At 36.6% G+C, this 24,133-nt stretch overlaps 1 protein-coding gene across 1 annotated transcript in view; it reads right to left on the reverse strand.

Annotated features, from left to right (window-relative positions):
- TMPRSS11A (transmembrane serine protease 11A) overlaps window positions 1-23,872 on the reverse strand; it is a 73,075-nt gene extending 49,203 nt beyond the window's left edge. The window contains exons 1-3 of the mRNA XM_072620909.1: window positions 23,784-23,872; window positions 6,978-7,099; window positions 4,416-4,534 (exon numbers count right to left, since the gene is read on the reverse strand). Of these exons, the coding sequence (XP_072477010.1) occupies window positions 4,416-4,534; window positions 6,978-7,099; window positions 23,784-23,791 (249 nt within the window). The 5' untranslated portion in view covers window positions 23,792-23,872. The remainder of the gene's footprint in view (window positions 1-4,415; window positions 4,535-6,977; window positions 7,100-23,783) is intronic.
- Window positions 23,873-24,133: the final 261 nt, after the last annotated feature.

The raw sequence follows: 24,133 nt of genomic DNA on the forward strand, positions 1-24,133 counted from the left end.
AAAACCAAAGATCAAGTGTAGAATAGGTTTGGGAAAATATATGTGTGTGTATATATATATATATATATATATATATATATATATATATATATATATATATATATATATATACACATATATATATATCTCACTCTAGAGAAACATCTCTAAACTTTGTTGTAGCATTCTGGGGAGTGAGAAAATGATACCTGTAACTCCTAAGAATTTTCTCACAGTTAAAAGGAGTATATATAGACAGAGGGCACAGGTGTGAATTGAATATGAAGTGATGACATCTAAAATAATAAAATTAAGGGATAAGAGAGGAATATACTGGGAGAAAGAGAAAGAAAGAGGTAGAATGGGGTAAATTGTCTCACATAAAAGAGGCAAGACAACGCTTTTCAGTGGAAGGGAAGGTGGAGGGGAGGAGGAGTGAGTGAGTGAATGTTACTCTCATCAGATTTGGTTCAAAGTGGGAATAACATACACATTCATTTGGGTATATATACGTATATATACATATATACGTATATATATATGTATACACACACACACACACACACACACACACACACACACACACACACACACACACACACACATATATATATATCTTGTCCTACAGGAAAGTCGGAGAGAAAGGGGATAAGAGAAGGGGGAGTAGGTGATAGAAGGGCCGGTAGGTTGGGGAAGTCAGAAGCAAAACACTTCTGTGGAGGCACAGGGTGAAAGGAGAGAGAGAATAGATGGGGTAAAATAAGATGGAGGGAAAAATACAGTTAGTAATAGTATCTGTGAAAAAATTTTGAAATTTCTCTGATAAAGGCCTCATTTCTCAAATATGTAGAGAACCACAGTAAATGTATAAAAATAAGAGCCATTTCCCAATTGATAAATGATCAAAAGATATGAACAGCCATCAGATGAAGTAATCAAAGCTATCTATAGTCTTATGAAATAATATTCTAACTCACTAGTGATTGGAGAAATGTAAGTTTAAACAATTCGTAGGTACTACCTCATATCTATTAGATAGGCAAATAAGACAGAAAAGGAAAATGACAAATGTTGAAAGGAATGTGGGAAAAATGAGACACTAATATACTGTTGGTGGGCTTGTGGCCTGATTCAACCATTCTGCAGAGCAGTTTGGAATTATGCCCAAAGGACTATAAAGCCATGTGTACCCTTTGACCTAGCCATACTACTACTAGGTCTATATTCCAAAAGAGATAAAAAACAAAAAGGAAAAAGACCTAAATGTACAAAAATATTTATAGTAATTCTTTTCTGGTGGCAAAGAATTGGAAATTGAGAGGGTGCCCACCCAACTGAGGAATGACTGAACAAACTGTGGTATGAGATTTTGATGGAATACTATTGTGCTATAAGAAATGATGAGCAGTATGCTCTCAGAGAAACCTGGAAAGACTTACATGAGCTAATGCAAAGTGCAACGTGCTGTGTGCAGAGCAACAACAAAATTGTAAAATGATTGGCTATGAATGACTTTGCTATTCTCAGTAATACAATGATCCGAGGCAGCTCTGAAGGACTTATGATGAAAAATGCTATCCATCCCTAGACCAAGAACTGATTGTGTCTGAATATAAATTGAAGCATCCTTTGATAAATTGTATTTTTCTTGAGGTTTTTTATCTATTTTCTTTTTCAATATGCCTAATATGAAAACGTTTTGCATGACTACACATGTATAACTGGTATCAAATACTTCCCTTCTCATGGAGGGGGGGTGGAATGAGGGAGGAAGAAAGAGAATTTGGAACTCAAAGTTTTACAAATGAATGTTAAAAATTGTTTTGATATGTAATTGGGGAAAAATAAAATACTAAATAAATTTTAGAAAAACAAAAGAAAAAATAGTCCTGGACTGGTAATTCAGAGACCTGGATTATAGCTCTGGCTCTATCATAACTCTGTGGGTGACTTTGGATTCAGCTTCCTCAGTTGTAAAATGAAATTAGGGTAGGGGGTGTGGATTACATCATGGGTTAGTCTGGGTTTGAGAACATTTGTCTTAAAATATTTTGATAACTGCATTTAATATAATTTAGGGTTTTTTTGCGATCTTGTGTACTTTTTGCATTCAAAAATATTATTCTGAGAAAAGATCAATGGACTCCATCAGACTGCCAAAGGAGTCCATGAAATAAAAGAGGCTAACAACCCCTAGATTAGTTGCTTGCCTAAGGTCACTTCTAGCTCTCAGGCGACATGATTCCAAGTACATGTCTCTGGACTCCCACCCAGCTCCAGGTTCTTCCTAATAGACTTAAATTGGGAATTGACACTAACAGTCTAGTTACAGCCACATGAGCATTCTCTGTTCCTTCCTTTTATAGCTATGCTTTTTTGTTGCATTTGTCAGGAGGTTATGATGGAGATCACATTTAATTATTTGCTTCTTGGTAGCTCCCTTTTTTCTTTTTAAATGGAGTATCTTTAGGGTCACTGAGGTCCTGAATAAAATATTTAAAATCTGGTAATGCTCAATTGTGAATTTATGAAGGACATTGAGTGAATGAAGTGAGGAGCATGATGGGAACTAGACTTTTGTAAGCTTCTTGGCTTTTAGTCTGAATATTTTTAAATGAATCCAAGTCTTTTGATGGCCTTGAGCCCCTGTTATATGATATCTACGGCTGGCAGTTATTATATAATAATATGATGAAATCACATATCCTTTGTGTAATTCATATATTTATAAACTAATATATATCTATATCTCTATATATATTTGTGCTGAAGGTTAGTTACATAAAGTATTTGGTCCTGCATCTATCAGTGCCATTGTTGTCATAGCTCATCTAATTGAGAGGTATCATGGTGTAGTGAAAACAGTTCTGTATTGGCAACTTTGGATTGGAACTCTGTGTCACCTTTGATCACACAATCATTTTACTTCCCTGGGCCTCAGTTTCCTCATATGTAAGATGATGGCACCAACTATTTGTATTCCTGCCATTTAACACAGTGTCCATCACATGGTAAGTGTTTAATAAATGTTTGTTGACTTTACATACCTTGATTCTGGTTTTAGTGGGTCTTTACTGTTGGTGTTCATTCATTTCAGTCATGTCCAACTCTTTGTGACCTCATTTGGTGTTTTCTTGGCAAAGATCCTTTGCCATTTCCTTCTCCAGTTCATTTTACAGAGGAGGAAACCAAGGCAAACAGAGTCAAGTGACTTACCCGGAGTCACACAGCTAGCGTCTGAAGTCAGATTTGAACTCAGGTCTTGCTGAGTACAGGACAAGTGTTTTATCCACTGCACAAGTGGCCTACCTGCCCTGAGCGGGGAGGAAAGGGGGAAAGGGTCTAACAGCTTTTTTATCTAATATTTCTCTATGGTTCTCTAAAAATTTTTGGATATTAAAGTCTATATAAGTTAGACTTTCTGTATCTGTGATAGCTATACTCAACTTTCCCCAGCTGGTTCTCCCAATTCTTATTCTTTCCCTTATCTGTCCATTATATTTTTTCTAGTGGTCTAAACTAGAGTCAGCTACTTCTTAGTATTTCACTAAATTCTAGAGCTGGAGAAGGTGATAGAAGTTCCATAGTCTACTACCCGTACTGCGAGGTTGAGGCTATTCATGCTGCTTTACAGATCAGGAAACTGAGGCTTAAAGATGTAAAGTGACTGGTTCAGTGTCACATGGAGAATATGTGTCAGGACAGGACTTGAATGCAGATATGGTGACTTCAAAATTTAGAATTATTGGTAAAGATGTTTCCTCATTAAGACTTATAAGCATTATAATTTTCATACCTCTCAGGTACTTATTACCTATTACAGTTATTTGCCTCTATTGTATTTTAAGGAAAGAAAAGGAAAAGCACAAAGGAAAGCACTCTTAAAAAAATCCTTCTCTTATAATGTGTAGAGTGCTTAATAAGTACTTGTTGAATGAATAAACAGATATGAGAAGTGTAGGAGACAATATCATCTAAAATTAAAAGCATCAGAATGTAAAATATAAGCTTTGAGTACCAACATGCTCTGCTTCTCACTTGCTTTGAGAGTAACTATAAAATTACTGAGCTTCAGAAACAGAAGGGCCCTTAGAACTTACATAGTCTAACCCAAAGTGAAATTCAAATTCCGTCTAGAAATCTTCCAGTGATGAGATACTACCCCACAAGGCAGTTGATTCCATTTTTGTACATTTCAAATGAGATAATATATGTAAAATATTTTTCAAGCCTTAAAATACTTTGTGAATATCAGCTATTATGGTACAAAAAATAACTATGATAGATATGAACCATTAAGGCTCTCTCAAATGGAATGGACTCCTCCTTGGCCTAGTGAATTTCATCATTTTCAAAATTAGAGATTTGAATTAGATTGTCTCTAGATTTCTTCCAACTCAAGTTTCTATGAAGAAAAGAGAAAAATTTGGACCTACCAAAATTTCACTCATCTCTCGTAAGTCCTTATAATGATATGCATAGCTTTGTTCAGTATTGGCATTCAACTGTGCATCTGAAATTTTAAAGGTGCCATGATAGTATTCCAGTTTCTGATCTGCATTGGAAAGAAAACAAGAGAAAAATAAGGATGAGATTTGGGCATGAGAAACTGGGTCTAGGAAAAAATATGTGTTAGACCTAGCACCGGTAGACGTTCATACTGATCCATGATCAGGCCATTGTGATGCACTATTCTACTGTATATCTATCCAGACAGTTCTGTTTTTGTTGGTGTCAAAAAGGTTACTTTTTTGTTCATCAATAGGCTTCTAAATGTGAATTTCTAATGAGCATGACACAGCAGTCTAAGAATGAATGAATGAAAGTATGGAATTCAAAAATTTGAGAGAGGGAAAGAATGAATATGGATTAACTTCTGTGAGAGGAGAAAGTTAGAGGGTAATGGAGACAAGTAAGAAAGTTGGGGACCAGTTTGGTCTCAGTGTTCTAAGAGTTTGGCTTGAATTATATGTAGAACAGGATTATAGAGACCTATATCTTAACCTACAAAGGCTCATGATCTGCATTTTTACAAGGAGTTCCTCAATATTTTTGATCCATTTGAATATTTAAGCATACCTTGAGCTTATAGTTGATGAAGGTAAAACTAAGAAGAGAAAGAAATTTCTTAGATGGTTATCTAGAAAAAATTTGGTCTAGGAAAGGGCTAGATCAGGGATTCTTAACCTTTTCGATGTCATGAATATCTCTGGCAGTTTAGTGAAATCTATAAACCTTTTTCAAAATAATGTTTTAAAATGAATCTTAAAAAATTACAAAGGGAAACCAAATATATTGAAATAGGTTTATCAAAATATTTTTTTAAAATGAGCTCATAAATCCCTGGTTAAAAGATCTGGGTCAAATTTTAAGGTCTGATCCAAGACATGTAGGACTAAGGTGTCTCCAATAAATACTTATTTCCAGATGGAACACCATTGGACCCCATAAAACATCCTCATTCTTCAAATTGCCTGTTTGTGTATAACTATGGTATGTTTTAATTTTTCATTGACGTTGACTTATAATATACACACTGTTACATTAAACTTCATTAATAATAAATAGTGTTTATATAGCACTTCAGGTTTTGAAAAGTGCTTTATACAACTTAGCTCATTTGATCTCCACCAAGCCCCTACAAGGGAAATGCTGCTGTTTTTATCCCCACTTTGCAAATGAGGAAAACGAAGGGTAGAGAGTTTTACTTGTGTGTGTCTCACTGCTAGCAATTGGCTGAAGAAGGATTTGAACTCAGGTCTTCCTGACTCCAATCTGGTACTCTATCTACTGCAATATGTAAGTCTGAATATAAAGAGTTTGCAGCATAAAGCTAATGATCTTTTGTCCATACTTACTAATGCATTTTGAAGATATACTCGTGCTGATCCTTGGTTTTTTTACTCTATAATCTAATCTGTGATTCTCAGATACATCAAACTTGTTTTTTATGTATTCAAAATAGTGAATGAATGGATATATATTGCTATGGCTACTTGACCTCTGAGAAAGAGTACAGATAGGCTGTGGGGCACAGGGAAAACGCCTGCATTTTGAAGGTCATATGGAGCTCCAAGAAAGGGACCCACAAATCCTTAGACAGCAGGGATAGCAATGGAGATGAAAGCAGATAGCTTGAGCCTTATATCATATTGGGTACTAATGCATTGCAATTAATTCCCTAGATAATGTATACACTGAGTTTTGTGGAGAAAGTTGTTATGTAAAAAAGAAAGTTATTTATTTCCATGTATACATGCACATCTGACATTAACAAGTCATGGAGAAAAGTATTTTAGTGAATTTTACTTAGGGCATGGCCACAAATTAAAAAAAAATACATCATTTCTGTCATAGTTTTTGATATGCAGAAAAGTTAGAAGAGAAAAAAGTATGATATGAGAAGGGAGGTCTGTGACTTGCTGGCTTTGTGACATTAGGTAAGTAACAACCTCCCTATGTCTCAATTTTCTCATGTGTAAAATATGGAGAATGGATTAAATCGTCTTTGAAATTCCTTTAAGTTCTAGATCTATGGTTCCATGATCCTGGAGATGACTAAATATGGAATAGTTTATAATAAGTGCCTTATGCTTGTTTTTTCTTAAATGAATAAAGCATCTTACATATATTCCATATATGTATATGTAACTTTTTGTAGTTTGGAAGACAATAGCTAAACTAATTAATTGTACCTTATGAGATTATAGGATTCAGAACTGGGGTATTACCTTAAAAATTCATTAATCCAGCTCCCTTATTTTACAGATAAAGAATTGAGGTCAAAGAGTCATGTGCTTTGCCTAAGGTCTCACAGCTAGTAAATAGTTGGGACTTGAATCCAGATCTTCCAAATCCATGGCACTCTACTAAACTAGCAATCATTTCTAAAACAGTGCCTAAAATAATCCCAATTCCATTGCTTTCACATGTGTGGGGGGAAAAGTTATCTTGAGGGGGAAAGGAATTAAGGAAATTACCTTCCTAGTTATACCTACCAGAGACCGAGAAATAAACCAGAAGACCAATGGTTATGCCTGCAATCAGTAGTCCTACTACAACAATAACGGCAATCATCCATGGTGCCAAACCTCGGGTTTTTGTGTCCAGTCCTACTGTCCTAGAGGGAGAGGGAAGAGACAGCCATCAATAAATAATACATCTCACAATGAAAGAACAAAAGACTTTTTAGTTATTTGTGGAAACACAAAAGAGTAGCTTAAATTAATTTGGCTAATGAATGAGAATTTTCTTGATGATATCCCTGAGATCACAGCAAAACACTATGTCAGCATTATCTCATTTGATCCTAACAACAATCCGGACAAAGTGCTATTACTTATCTTCATTGTGTAGATGAGGAACCTGAGATCAAGGCAGATTAAGTGACTTGCCCAGTCACCCGGATGATAAATGTCCACGCAAGTCTTCATGACTCCCAGTACAGGGCGTTGTGCTCTGTGCACCGTACTCTTCCTCATGCCTCATAGACACACAGAATGCTAGCAGTCTCTGTGAGGGGCAAGATGGCTTCTCACACCACCACAATCCAGTTTAGAACAGTTTCACTGGTACAGTTACAGAGCGAAGAAAGTATTGTAGAGAGAAGTATGATGAAATCATGTATCATTGGCACCATTCACTTAAAAATTACTGTTTTGTTTTGGGACAGGTCACACATCTCTAAATATGGATTTGATGAAATTGGAGTATGGCCTATAATTAGTATTATTTTTCTGGGGGTATTTCTGAACTTTCTTAACAATAAAGTAATTATTTTTACTGTATTGGGTAATATATAATTTTATGATTTGGTGATTACCAATCTCCTGGAACAAGAGATAGAGTAATTGCAAAATCCTCTGGGATTTGTAATTCTTCCCATTTTAGGAAGACAGAAAATTGGAGAAGATATGTGTGTGTGCACATGTGCACATTTGTGTATGCATGTGGTATGTTTATGTGTGTGTACAGTATATTCATGTGTGTGATATATTTATATTTATGTGTGTGCACAGTGTGTTTATATATATGTGTGTGTGTGTGTGTGTGTGTGTGTGTGTGGTGTGTGTGGTGACCAGGATAACAAGCAGAGAAGTGTATGACTGTTGAGAGTTTTTGTGCAATGTTCATTCCAGTAGCAGGAGTGCTGAGGGAATACCTTTTAGGAGGAAAGCCTGGTCCCTATTCTATGTTTGAATTGTTTCTGTATATTTTAAAAAAAATTAGAATTTTATATTTGCTATGTTTTAATAATAATTTTATGAACACCCAGGACTGATTCTTGTCTTTAAGTTGTCTGCTGCACTTTGTTTGCAACACAAAGGTGTTAGAGAGAGGCCTTTCTTTTTCCTTTTTTTAAACTATATATATAATTTATTTATTTTCAATTCTTAATATTCACTTCCACAAGAATTTGAATTAAAATTTTTCTCCCCATCTCTCCCCACTCCTCCAGGACAGCATGCACCCCATCCACCCCTTCCTCCAGTCTGTCCTTCCTTTTATTACCCACCCTTCTTCCATCTCCCATCCCCTCTATTTTCCTGTAGGGCAGAATAGATTTCTATATTCCATTGTCTGCATAGCTTAATTTCCAGTTGCTAGAACAATTTTTGACATTCATTCTTAAAGCTTTGAGTTCCATATTCTCTCTCAGCTTTCCCACCCACCCTCACTGAGAAAACAAGCAAGTCAATATAGGTCACACATGTGTAACAATGCAAAGCACTTCCATAATAGTTATGTTGTAAAAGACTAACTACATTTCCCTCTGTCCTATCCTGCCCTTCATTTATTCCATTTTCTCCCTTGGTCTGTCCTTCCACAATAGTGTTTGCTTCTGATTATCCCTTTCCCCAATTTGATGTGCCTTCTATTATCTTCCCTCTCCAATCCCCTTCCCCCTTGCCTTCCTGCAGGGTAAAATAGATTTCCATATCCAATGGAGCATGTGTTATTCCCTCCTTAAGCCAAATCCCATGAGAGTAAGGCTCAGTTATTTTCTTTCATCTCCCTGCTCTTCCCCTCCATTGTAAAAGTTTTTTCTTCCCTCTTTTATGTGAGATGATTTGCTACATTCTGTCTATCCCTTTCTTTTACTCTTAGTACATTCCATTCAACAATAAATTGTATTTTTTTTTAGTTATTCTCCCTTCATATTCAGCTTACCCTGTGCCCTCTGTCTATGTGTATATGTATATATATTATATATATACACACACATATACCCATATACATATACATACTTACACATATATAATTTGAACATACATACATATTCGTACCCACCTACATATATATATCTATATCTATAGATATAGATATAATATTGATATATTCCCTCTAACTACCCTAATACTGAAAAAGGTCTCATGCGTTACAAATAACATCTTTCCATGTAAGAATGTAAAGAGTTGAACTTTAATGAGTTCCTTAAGGCTTCTCTTTCCTGTTTACCTTTTTATGTTTCTCTTGATTCTTGTGTTTGAAAGTCAGATTTTCTATTCAGCTCTGATCTTTTCAACAAGAATGTTTGGCAGTCCTTTATTTCATTGAAATTCCATTTTTTTTCTACTGAAGTATTATTCTCAGTTTTGCTGGGTAGGTGATTCTTGGTTTTAATCCTATCTCCTTTGACCTCTGGAATATCATATTCCAAGCCCTTCAGTCTCTTAATGTTGATGCTGCTAAATCATGTGTTATCCTCATTGTATTTCCACAATACTTGAATTGTTTCTTTCTGGCTGCTTGTAATATTTTCTCCTCGACCTGGGAACTCTGGAATTTCGTTACAATATTCCTAGGAGTTTTCCTTTTGGGATCTCTTTCAGGAGGTGATCAGTGAATTCTTTTCATTTCTATTTTACCCTCTGGTTCTAGAATATCAGGGAAGTTTTCCTTGATAGAGAGGCTTTTCTTAGTATAGGTCTCAAAGATCAAACCTCTTCCCATGGTTATAGACTTCTCATCTCTAACTGAGTGAATAAGCAGAAACCATTTCATAAGCTCAGAACTGCTACAAGTCTGGGCTCTGTTGCATAAATTTACCTCATAGATGTAAACCAAAGTTTTGTTTGTATAGCTTTGAAAAAATTCCCATATCGTTGTCCCAAACCATTAATTTATATCTTGTATTTTGGATTTATTTCTCATGTTTGCATGTTGTTTCCCCAGATAAATTATGTGGTCACTGACTTAGACTCTTTACTTTTTCTACATTCTGTTTCTTCATGACCAGTGGCTTGGTCCCTGCATATACAACTACTGTGGGTGGGCTAGAGTTCCCCTAGAATTGGAACTGGTATAGCATCATGCTGGAAGATGAAGAAGTTGGACCTAAGGATTTTCTCTTCTCACAGACCCCTCTACACCAAGGGGATAGACTCCCATGCTTCCTCCCCTCCCCACACAGTGGAACCACCCCACCTCTGCCACATGCACTAGTACAAATAGATGGTGGCAGAGAGGGCTCAAGACAGTAGGAAGAGTTTGGGAGTGGGAGGCAAAAACATCTCGAGAATGTCCTTATGTCTTCTGATCTCCATGTTAACACTTGCCTTGTTTGCGTTCCCCATAAAATAGTCTTTTAGGTAAAACTATATTTGGCATTTGAACAACATGGTCAACCCATCAGAGTTGTGCTCTCTGCAGTAGAGTTTGAATGCTGGGCAATTTGGCTCAATAAAGGACTTCAGTATCTGGTACTTTATCTTGCCCTGTGTTCTTCAGAATCTTCCTCAGAGAATTCAAATGGAAGCAATTCAGTTTCTTGACATGATGCTGGTGTACTGCATAGGTTTCACAGACCTACAACAATGAGGTCAGCATAACTCTGTAGACCTTCAGATTGGTAGACACCCTAATACCTCTTCTCTCCCACACTTTCTCTCAGAGCTTCTTGATCGCTGAGCTAGCTCTGACAATGTATCATCAACCTCATTATCAATGTGTATATCCCTGGAAAGTATACTGACAAGGTAAGTGAACTTATCCAGAGCATTCAACTTGTCTCCATTTGCTGAAACTGATGGTTCTACCTATGGATGGTGTGGTGCTGGCTGATGGAGAGCTAAGGAAAACAACCAATTATTTTCTTGGTAATCTAATCAACTCTGATAGGTTCAATTAACATTTCTATGAAGATGATACTTAGATCTATGTATCTAATCTGAATTTTTATCCTGAATTCTAGTTCCTTATCACTAATTGATAGTTGGACAGGTCCACCTGAATGTCTAGTAGACATATCAAATTAGGACAGGTTTTTTTTTCTAAAACCTCAAACTCATTCCTCTCTATATACTCCTATTTCTGTTGAGGTTACCATAATCCTTCCATTTATCAATCTCTTTAGAAACCTTAGAAATATTCTTGACTCTTCCCTTTCCCTCCCCCTTCATTGTCTTATTGATTCTACCTCTGGCATATATTACTGAATTCCCTCTCTGTGTTTGACTCCTACCTATATTTCTGGTCTTCTTTCAGATTGACCCCTTCACACACTCTGTTCTAATGAAACTTATCTACCAGAAGTTACTAGTACATGACATTCACCTCTTAACTTCTTGCATTGTATGTGTATGGTCATGCTTTGACTCTATCCCATGCTTACTTCCTCTTTCTAGAATCCATAGCTTCTTTCAAGGCTCAGGTCAGGTGCTGCCTCCTATTCAAGGCCTTTCTTGATCGACTCTGAACCTCAGTATCTTTAGCTGTAAAACGAAGGGATTGGACTAAATGATCTCTAGTAGTCCCTTTTAGTTTATTCTTGAAGACAAGGATTATTTTGTCTTTTCTCTTTGTATCCTCACAGCCTGGCATAATGTTTGGTAGTTAATAGGTGCTTTAGAAGTGTGTGTTACTAAAATATTTAGAACAGCTCTTTTCGTGGTGGCAAAGAACTGGAAATTGAGGGGATGCCCATCAACTGGGGAATGGCTGAACAAGTTGTGATATATGAATGTAATGGAATACTATTGTGCTATAGGAAATGATGAACAGACAGACCTCAGAAAAACCTTGAAAGACTTACATGGACTGATTGAGTGAAGTGAGCAGAACCAGAACGTTGTACTCCATATCAGCAACTGACTTTGTTAGACTTATCTCTTCTGAGCAATGCCATGATCCAAGACAATTCCAAAAGACTCATGATGGAGAGGGCAATCCACATCCAGAGAAACAACTGTAGAGTCTGAATGCAGATTGAAGCATGCCATTTTCTCTCTTTAAAAACAAATTTTTTTCTTTTCTTTCTCATGTTTTTTCTCTTTTATTCTGATTCTTCTTTCACAACATGACTAATATGGAAATATGTGTAATATGATCATACATGTATACCCTGTATCAGATCGCATGTCATCTTGGAGTGGAGGGAATGAAGGGAAGGAGGGAAATGTAGACCTCAAAGTTTTACAAAAATGAATATTAAAAACTAAAAATAAATGAATAAATAAATTTTTAAAAAGAAGTGTACATTACTGAATCAAACTGATTATGGCAAAACTTCGCGTGTATTGATTGTCAGCAATTTTACTTTGAGGAAGAAAAAGGGGAGGGAGCAGAATGAAAGATAAATGAACAGAGAAATAAATTAATTTAAATGGAGAGAAAAAAGCAATACTTTTGGCAAAGTGTCAGCCCCTAATAGTATCATCTTTGATTAGGTAGAATGGAGGTAAGAGAGAAAAAGAGATGATATTAAAATAGAGCTTTAGCTGATAAGCATAAAAGAAGAGAGAAAACTAAAACTAGTTTCAGTGTGTAGAGTGACTGATAATTATAAAGCTACATCAATGTAAGCTATTGGAATTTTATGCTGTGGAAGATTTCTATAAATATCAAATGGACTGATAAGAGAAAAGAGGAAAGACACCTAAGAGTAGCCAACCATCAGACTCCACTATTCTGACTCCTGGTTGTGATCTTGAAGTCCATCAAAGTGAATAACATCCCGATAAAAGTTCATAAGATTTAGAGCTGAAAGGAAACTTAAAGATCATCCAGTCTAATACCTTCACTTTAGAGATGAATAAATTATAACTTGGAGATGTTAAATGATTTGTCCATGGTCATCCAGTTGCTAAATATCAGAAATAGAATTTGAACCTACATTATCTTGATCCCAGATCCAATAATCTTCTATTAATCTATCTATTATACTAGAACTCAGGGGTGGGGAACCTGCGGCCTTGAGGCCACATGTTATGTCCTCAAGCGGACTCCTTTGACTGAATCTGAACTTTGAAGTTCAGGCTGCAGGTTCCTCACCCCTCTCTAGACTCTTTTAGTGGAGACCATCATCTCTTTGAAAGAGAATTTTATAATATTCCTTACACTTTCATTAACTTTGATGTCCCAACATTTTGAAGGGTGTGTAAGATCAGGTTAGGGTCATGTTGGTTAAAGCAGAACATAGTTGTTTTTTTCAATGAGTTTATAGATTGCAAAGAGAAACTTACACACCCTGAAAAACACAGAAGAATGGATTTCATTATGAATAGTCAAGAATGGGATGTGCCTGTGCTTGAATATTTGTGGTCTATTACACTGACACATAACCTTGGAGAAGCCAGAATCAATTTGATTGGGCTGAAAACCACATGAAATATTGACCTCATCTGATCTCTCCTTAATAGATTCAACAAACATTTTTCAGGCTTTTCAAATGTGCACAGTGAAAATGTGCTTGGTGCAAAGTCCTGGTGAAAATACAGACACAGACAGAATGAAGCCCCTAATGCCATGAAATTTGCAATTTAATAGGGAGACAACTACAAGTAACTATCACACAAAGTGGCATCCAAGCGTGTGAGTACAAAATATAATTGAGCCCCAAGAAGAGACAGATTATTTCTATTTAAGGGAAATCAGGAAGGCTTCATGGAACAGGTGGCATTTGAACTGAGTCTTAAAGACTGGTAGAATTTCAAATGGGAGAAAAGCAAGGGAAGGCAAAGACATGGAAGTGAGAGCACAGAATCTGTGCTGAGGATGGCAAATAGTCTAGGTTGGATAGGACTTAAATTATGTGGAAAAAAGCAATTCATGATAAAGTTGGAAAAGAAAGCCTTTACTACCAAGAAAAGGGAGTATGCTCTTTATGTGATCTCCAATAAGGAGTCATTGACAGGTTTTGAGCGGAAGAGTGACTTTATGACATCTGTTTATAAGGAATAGTGACTAAGCCATGTGTGAAGAATGAATTCTAAGGGGAAGAGATTAGAGAAAGAAAGAAGAGTTTGGATAGTCATGAAAAGGTAAGTTGTTAGTAGTGAAAACAGAAAGGAATGAATGGTTGTCAGATTACTGAAGAGGTAGAACTGATCAAAATTAATTAGATGTAGGATGTGAGTGTGACAGAAGAGTCAAAAGTAACACCAAAGTTTTGACCATGGATAACAGAGTGAATATTGGTACCACTAAAAGAAACAGGAATGCTAGAAAGAAGAACAGATTTTTATATAGAGACAAATTAAGTTACAGTTAAGATTAACATGTTGAATTTGAAATGCTAGTGGGGAGGTGGAGCCAAGATGGCAGAGAAAAGGCAGTGGCTTGCCTGAGCTCTCCCCAAAACTCCAGACACCTTTAAATCATGCCATAAAATAATTCCTGGAGAAACAGAACCCAGAAAAGGACGGGGTGAAATAATTTTCCAGCCAAAGAAATTTTAGAAGATCAGCAGGAAAAGTCAATTGCACCTGAGTGAGGGTGGAGCATAGTCTGGCACAGGCTGCTCCAGCATAGCCCTGGCCCCAGCAAACCAGGAGCAGGCCTTGGGAGCCACTGACTCAGCACCAGCAAAGGCTGCTTCCAAAGCTCGCAGTCCACCATGATCATGGATAGGACATGGATAGTCAGAAGAAGAATACTGAGGCAGGACTCTGTTGCTTTGCTTATACTCAGATCTAGGTAGCAGTCCTGGGTGGCAGTCTCAGGGTGAGGAGAAGCACTAGCTCAACAGAGCTTATAGCTACAGTGGAGGGCGGACCCTTGTCACCGTTCCAGGGCAGAGAAGAGTGCCTGTGGTAGCTCATAGATCACAGCACAGATCAGGAGGGGAGTAACCACTTCTTCTTAGATCATGCCACCTTGGAAGAACTGAAAATTTATAGGTGCCTAGAAGTATCTCTGAAAATAGCTCCATAAAACCCCTGAAGCTTAGAACAGTGTGCCCCCCATACTGGAAGCAGAGCCCTGCTTTGACAAAGAGTTAAAAGTCAAGAAAAAGGCTGGGAAAATGAGCAAATAACAGAAATGCTAGTGAGACATCCAAGTAGAGATATCAAGCAATAATTACAGGATCATAAAGTTCTTGGACTTTAGAGTTGGAAGGGACCCTAGAGGTCATATGACTCTGGAGCCAGAGGAACCAGGCTCAAATTCTAACCTCAGTGTTATTAATTTGTGTGACTTTAGTCAAGTCATTTAATCTCCTTTGGCTTCCTCCCTGTGAGAGGGGATCGGGCTAGATGGCCTCTGAGGTTCCTTGCTACTCTAAATTTTTTTCCTGTGATTTAGTCCAGCCTCATCATTTATAAATAATTAATATTTATATAGTTACATGTTTTCCCAACAGTGAGAAGTACACATGTTTTACACGCAAGAACACTATGTTTCAGACACAGTTAAGTGAATATGCTTAGGTCACATTATCACTGAGCACAATGCTCAGTACTTAGGTCCAGATCTTCTTGATTCTAAGACCAAGTGCTCTTTCTACTGAACTACACTATAACATATCAAGGGTGGACTATTTTTTCCCAAAAAGTTTGAAAGTGAATGGAAGGAACCATTGGAAATGGTATGCTAATGGAAGAGATAAATATCTTAATGTATTTATATGCAAATGAGAAGAAGCCTATCTTTAATACTTGTTACTATACAAATTACTCTTCTTTGTGATAGATGACTAATTGGACCCCTATTTTATTCCAATTAGTATTAATCAGTTTGATATGATTTCATAGGGGTAGTGATTATAAATTCTGCACATTAGGTTCCAGAGCTGTGAACTGAAGATTATAAATTCACTTGCTTAATCATAGGAAGCTTACTAGAGGACCTCCACCCTTGTTTTTGCCTTCTTATGGTGAGCAAGCCCTGTGTGACAGAGGTGACTCAATGACAGCTATTTTTGTTGCCCCTCCATCCCTTGTCATCCCTCTATTTCCCAACGTTTTGGGAGATGGGCATTTAGCCAATAAGAGACCCTATTTCCCAGCCTATGGCCTGCCTTTATACAGGCATTGGCCCATGGAGGTGTTTTGACATCTGTTTATCAGTCCAACTCATGAGTCTGCTCATCGGCTCTTTGTCCACCAATAGGAATCTATATATTGTGTAGACCCTCCTGGAGAGTCAAGTACAAGATCTATCAATCAATAGGATTCTGCATTTTTAGTTTGCTTTATCTGTGTTGTCTGGGTATCCAGCACTGTAAAATTAAAACCCTGGAGGAAGACCATGACCTTGAGCAAGATCTGAGGTCTTATGCATTGAAGGGACCCCAATCCCTTTAATGAATAGTTAATGGCTCAGAGGTTTTTCTTACATATTGGACAATTTTGGACCCCTCACCTTAAGACAATGTTTTCTGACTTATTCTATTCTTATTTTAAGCTATGCAACTTAAACTATTTTATCTACTAGTTCTAATAATTTTCTTTCTGTTTCACTTCATTGCTCCTGTATTGTTCTTTAAATAATTGCTTTATGTGAAATTATTTGGTGTACAAGTATATTGAAAGTGTTGTTTGATGCAAAAACCCCCAACATTTTACCATATTTTAAGTACTGATAAATTCTTGGTCATGTCATGGGACTGTAAATCATGGTACACTATTGAATCTGGGTTTCCTAGGTGTGTTACCACAGAAATGAACTACATCCTGGAAACAACAGATCTGGAGTTCTCTAAGTGTTGAACCTCTGGGATTTCCACGAAAAAGCCAAAGGACCATGAGAGGATCCCCTCCTTTCCTACTTCATCCCTGAAGTCAAGGCAGAATACTTTCTAGAGCTCTGTGACAGATTGTGAGAGAGTGAAGCGTAGTGAAGGCTAAGATGGGAGGTAGTTTGGGTAATCAGAAATAACTGAGGAGATTGAACTCAGGCTGACTTAGCAACTGCTATCTATTGCCTTGAAGCGATTAGCTCTCTCTGGATCTAATATTGGCCTTGGCTCTTGATATTATTTGCCTCCACTCTCCTCTGTCTATATAGACTTCACTCTGCTTCGTATCTGTAGGATTTAGCTTGGTTTCCTGAAATGTGCTACCCACTGAGCCAGAGGGTTCATCTGTCACTGCCCTCTTGGCTTCTTCTCAAAAGCTCCTCAAGTTCAAAGTCATGGGCATGAGAGGAACTAAAGGTAAATGAATCATTTTCCCTCTAAGGAAAGGTATTTCTACTGTGCCAAGTTTCCATGGTAATATCTTCTGATGGGGGCAAACCCTGGGTTAAGATGGTTTTAGAATAATCAGATTAAGTAAATTAATAAGACAAATTAATAAATAAGTGTACTGCAGCATATTGGTATGAGCAAGAATTGATGTAAAAGAAATTGTGTAGGAGGTGTACGATCAGAAAAGGAAATGTTTTATTCATGTACGTAGCATAAGAAACAATTTTGGACAATCTCAGTTTTGTACTAGTATCCAAGAAATATTAGAAGAACCAAAAGAAAATCTCCAATGATTTAAGTAGGTGCTCTAAGGAGGATCTATAAAAAGACAAGAAATATCACATAGGATGAGAATGCATGAGTGGGATTCCATTTGAATTCGTAGAGGGAGTGACTACATCCATCCACTGAACTATGGAAATAAATGAACATAGAGGGTTATCACGAAAGTCTTACTTCAGTCTTAAACTCCTAAAGCTTAAGCCCCAGACTCCCTATATAGTGTCTCAACAAGACTAAAAGCTCATTGAGACCACTGAACATATAATAGATTCCTTTTTTAGATATTCAGCTCTACCTTGCCTCCCCCAAAGCCATTTCTACCTCCAAGCTGTATTTTTGTTACTGTTTCACATCTGTCTAACTCTTTGTGACCCCATTTGGGATTTTCTTGGTGAAGATACTGGAGTGCTTTGCTATTTCCTTCTTTGGTTCAGAGGAAACTGAGGCCAACAGGGTTAAGTGACTTGTCTAGGACCATACAGCTAAGAAGTGAGTGTCTAAGGCCAGATATGAACTCACAAAGGTGCTAGGTGGACTCTCTATTCATTGTACTAACTAGCGTAGTGTTGGGCAAATAGCTACTCAGTAAATGCTTTTGAAATGAATTTAATATATGGTAATTAATTAAAAACCCAGAAGTGAACCTTAAATTGGGAAAACAAGTCAGGAAATTATTATAAAACATTCATAACTTGGACCTTACCTATTAATTTGAAATTGGATTATTTAGGTAGGAAAAGGTTCTTTAAATGTTCTTTAAATATTTTGGAAGCTTCCTTTTATGTAGAAGCATTTTTTTATTGCATTCATTATAAATTATTTTTATCTACTCATTAAAAACTAACACTGAAGCCTTTTATTTGGTAAACTTTGTGAGACTAGCAGGTATTATGCTCTGCAGTTGTACTACCAAGATCAATTGAGATTCAGAGTTCATAAAAACCCTGAATGTGAAGTTCACTTAATTTTGATTCATAATACCTAATCTCTTATAAGTTTCTGATCCTCAAGGGAAAGAAAACCATTAGTAATAATTATTAGTTGCCTCTTATAATTTCAAGCCATGTAAATATGCTTTAAACAAATCTAATGTGTGATAAATCTAGATTTATAAAATATATGAATTGATTACTTGCATTTCAAAAGAACAGTTTTTGAGATGAGTTTTAACTTGAGGAAAATTAACAGGAAGGACCCACATCTTGGACAGAGGGAAAACAGCTTGGTATAATACCTGGAACACTCTTCCTCCTCCATTCCAACTAATGACTCCCCTGGCTTTCTTAAGTCCCAACTAAGATCCCTCTTTGTACAGGAAGCCTTCCCCAACCCCTCTTAATTCCACTGCCTTCACTTTTCTGATTATTCCCTATTTATCCTGCATATACCTTGCTTTCTATACATTTGTTTGCATGTTTTCTCCGGCATTAGATTGTAAGCTCCTTGAGGGTAGGGACTTTTTTTTGTCTCTTTGTGCATCCCCAGCGCTTAGCACTGTGCCTGGTACATAATAGGCCCGTAATAAATGTTTACTGATTGAGTGCAAGTGTAAACACAATGATTTACCTCTTCTATATTTAGGCTGTGCCATGAAATTTCCTCCACTACAGACTTAAGTAATATTAATAGAACTGTAAGGTTTGCAAAGAATTTTATAAATATTTTATCTTTACAACAACCTTGCGAAAGGAGTGCTATTATATTATTATATGAGTGACTTGACCAGGGAAATATAGCTGGTCTGAGCACAGATGGCAACTTAGGTCTTCCTAACACCCCAACTTGGTGCTCTCTCTGAGGTCCTACTTAGACCATGAGGTTTGTGCTGGAGTAGACATGGAAGAGGAGACTGCGGAGGGGTATAAATCCTGGAGCATATTCTTTGTGAACTCTCCTTCCTCATCCCTTAATCTCCTGAGTGGTGGCAGCAAGACGTTATCTAAGAAAATAGCTTCAGGAACCATTTGCTTCTGGCTTACTCTGCAGGTACCTATGTGGTCACAATGGACGCTCCATCTTGAAAGGAAACAAGAGGCTCAGTGGATAGAACGCTGATCTCACAAGACCTGGTATTAAATACCACCTCACCTACTTATTAGCTGTGCGATCGGGGCAAATCACAGACCTTTCAGGGTCTGGGAAATGAGGTGATGATCATATTGATTTGCACTGTTTACTTCATAGAACTGTTACGATAAAAGGCTTTTGTAAATCTTAAAATACTCAATTAATGTGAATTGTTATTATTTTTTCCCCATAGCTATGATTTGAGTCCTTTAAATAAATGTGTGTGCCTACAAAATTATAGAAAACCTTGATCTGTCAGCCTTAACCAAATCAGGTTTAGTCATATACATATCTCTCAAATGCTTACATCCATCTAGCATGGTTTTTTCCTAATGCTGGATTAGGAATATGTTAGTTAGGTAAAAAAAGACCTAACTTCAAATCTTAATTTAGATGCTAACTTGTGACATTGGGCAAATCATTAAAACATTGTGTGACTCAGTTTTCTCATCTGTAAAATGGAAATAATAGCAGCACCTACATCCCAGGATTGTTGTGAGTATAAAATGAGATAGTTTTAAAAGTGCTTTGCAAATCTTAAAGAGCCATAAAAATGCTAAATATTGGTATTTTCTCATTTCCTACTCAGCTACACTAATTTTGGACTTTTTAAAACTTCAACAAGCCTTAGAAAATTCATTTTTGGAAAATCCCATCATCTTGAAAGATTCAATCAAACTTGCTATTCATACGTTATCCCCTTCTCTTGCATAACCTCTTCCCCCCTTGATTGGAGGATGGAGTTGTGGACCCCTCAAACTCCATTTAAGGAGACATCTCCTTATTTCCCACTTGACTGCACTGATTTTTAGACTTTTTTGACTTTTCCACCATGCCCTCCTACCAAATCTCTTTCTCACCTTCTCCTCCCCTTAATCTTTTTTTCGTTCTCTTTTATGTTTTCTCCCATTTGATTGTAAGCTCTTTGAGGGCAGAGGTTGACTTTCTTTTTCATAATTGTATACCTAATGCTTAGCACAATGCCTGGCATATATTAGGAGCTTAGCAAATGTATATTGACTATTATCATAAATCAGTGAGTATTTATTAAATGTCTACTACATATTGCTGTAAAGAAAGAAGTCACAGAATATTCTTAGGTAGTGCCATATTTAAAAGATTTATGGATAGGTAGGTCACATGAAGTCAAAAAAAAATCTTAAATGTTAGAGCTGTCTCAAGAAATGGTCATTACCCCTTCTCAGAGATTTTTAGAGCAGAAACCAGAAGACCACTTTGGAAGTATGCTATAGTGGAGACTCCTTTTATTTCTTGCTTGAACTAGATGGCCACTGAGTCCCCTTTCAGTTCTAAGATTCTGATCCATGTAAGTAAGGGACCATATCTTTTCTTAGTAACTTTTGCATCTATATGTTTATACAGCTCAAAGCAATATACACAGTGGTATTAAATATTTTTTACAAAGAACTTGTAAGAATCCTTACCTCCACTAGATTTATTTTTATACGTGTAGGGCACAATCTATTTTACCCTATCCCACCTTTCAAACAAATCCCTGTTAGGATGAAACTAATAACATACTCTAACTTTGTCATACCTATTAACATGTTGTTAGCATAACTGTCCCTTTTCTTCAGGATCACAACAATGCAAATTAAATTGATGTTCTTTTTTTTTAAATCAACTCACTGCCTAGATATTTGTCTGCCTTGCCGAACTTTTAGGATGCCTAAAGCAATTAGTAATGTTCATATTTGTGAGTGCATGGCTCAGAATTCATATCTAAATGCAGACTTTTTATTTCACTAATTTAATGGCTGCTTTTACATTGAAGTTATAGAATAAATAATGATTTTAGCATATATATATATATATATATATATAAGAACTATCTTGGGGGAGATTGGCAATGAATTGACATAAAAGAAACTAAAGGTACCAATGTTAGGTAGGGTCAGTGAAACACTGAAGTGGACTCCAACTTGGGGTAGTCTCCAAGAGGAAATATTAGGAAAGAAAGATGAAGAGTTCTGTATACATTCATTTAAGCAGATTAGTGAGCCATCTGGGAAGACAGATAGATGAGACTTCTGGGAACAGGATAAAAATCTAAGGTGAAGAAGTCAATTGGGTGTTAGCTACTATAAAGATTATTGAAGCATTAAAGTGGATGAATCACCTGGAATTAAATTCAGAGAAAAGAGTAAGGGGGAAAGACAATTTTCCAGCAAAATGAGAAAGGGAATTAAGTAAGCAATAAAGGCATGCTGAAGGGGATGCAGTTGAGATGACAGGAGAATCAGTAGAGGAGGTTTAAAAAATCCTCCTACCTAAAGAGAGAGGTTATTGATTGTACCAGAAGCAACCAGGAAATGAAAAAGTTAGGCGTGGTAGCAATATGAGGCTGTAGCTTGAGCAGAATTTTTTTTTTAATTATTGTGAAGATCATGAGAGTAACAATATAGTGTCCAAATCATCATGACCCATTCTCAAAGAACTGGAGCACTTAGTGTCCAACTCAAGGAGTTTTACTTATTAACTCCAAACTGAAATTAAACAAATTTCTTAGCGTGTTCATTCAAGAAACATTTTTGAGTGCCTTATGTGTGGGAAGTACTTAAATGATTTGCCACCTTTCTTTGGAGAACTGAAACTCATAATGTTGTAGTCATTGTCTCAAAAAGAATCTCTATTTCCATATTCCTGGAGCAGTTAGGTGGTGCAGTGGGTAGCGTGCTAAGACTGAAGTCAGTAAGACTCATCTTCCTGGAGTCAAATACGGCCTCAAACGCTTAATAGCTTTATGATCCTGGGCAAGTCCACTTTACCCTGTTTGCTGCAGTTTCCTCATTTGTAAAATGAGCTGGAGCAGGAAATGCTAACCCACTGCAGGATATTTGCTAAGAAAACCCCAAATGGAGTCACAAAGAATCACATGACCGAAAATAAATTCCATATTCCTAAGGGATGATTAAGGAGCTGACTTTTTGTTCTGTCTTTTGCTGGCAAAGAAATTGGGATTTAGAGAGGTTCTGTAAATTAGTAGTAGTTTTGGAGCTAAATTCCAATCACTTTGTGACTTGAAGTCTGGTGCTTTAACTCCTTACAAAGTAAATGAGTATGAAAGAAAGTGTACTAAAATGGGGTTAACTACATCTAGGATCTAGATTCAGTTCTATCCCTAGCTAGCTGTGTGGTCTTGGGTAAGTCACTTAATTTCTTTGTGTCTCTTTCCATCTGTAAAAGAAGCCTAATCCTAATTATCCTTCCTAACTCCCCCTAGGGATGTGGTAAAAAGCTAATGCGATAATACCTGTGAAGGCACTTTGAAGGTTCTGAAGTCCTATACCCATATAAAGTATTGTTACATTATTCTATAATGCTATGGTAACTAAAACAGCATTTAATTAGTCTTAATTTAATTTTTCTTTTGCAAGCACGTTCTTGTGATAAATGTTATTTTGCATAGAATTCTAAGTTATAGTTAATATTTTTCTCCTCAAGTAAAAAAAAAAGAATGATACAGGGTAATTTTATTTTCCTCCATGTCCTCCTCTCTTTTCCCCCACAAAGATAGGTCCTAGGTGTCTTGAGATCTAGACCGGGATACCTTCAAATCTGATCTCCAACTTGACTCCAAACACCAACTCTAGGTCATGAAGGGAAATAGCCAAAGGAAAGGTATAATGGAAGAATAAAGGTTAGCCAAATTTATTTGGATACCTGAGGTACTTAGCTTAAAAACAAATAAACAAAAAAAATCAAAACAGAACAGAAATTTGAAAAGCACCATTTAATAACTTCCCATGGCTATCTATCAAATTCTACCTGTTACTTTGTTGTTTGGGAGTGGTAGACCAAAGCATTGACCATAAATTGTCATTTGAGTTTGAATGCATAGTTGTGTCTCTTAACCCAGAATTCCGTGATATTTTAAAAAACAAAACAAGACAGAAAGCAAAAACAAAAACAAAAAAACAACCTAGTTTAATTCAAACTTCAATTAAATGAATTAATGGAATCGTTGTTAGCCTTCCCGTACTTACTCAAAAGTCCAATTAAACAAGATGTAACTTGAACTTACCGATACATCTTCCCCTGAGGAGATCTTTTCGGTCTGCACACTGATTAAGAGTTTCCAATCAAATGCGTGACATCTTGGGATCTATTAGAGATCTGTGTCCTGGAAGAAATGAAGAAACATATTACAAGTAAGTTGAGATAAAACTAGTCAAACGAGTCTGGACAGAGCAGCCTTAACCAGTATAGCTTAAAGAAAAGTCAAAAGACCTATTAGAGTTTCAGTAAGAATTTCTTTGTTTTGGCCAATTAAATAAAGGAGAAGAAACTGGTTGTAAGACTTTTCATGAGAAATGTCTTTGGAATGTACTAGGATTAAGAATCTGAAAAAGACTACAGGTTTATCTGTGTGTA

The sequence above is a fragment of the Notamacropus eugenii genome, chromosome 6, assembly GCF_028372415.1.
Source record: "Notamacropus eugenii isolate mMacEug1 chromosome 6, mMacEug1.pri_v2, whole genome shotgun sequence".
NCBI lineage: Eukaryota > Metazoa > Chordata > Mammalia > Diprotodontia > Macropodidae > Notamacropus > Notamacropus eugenii.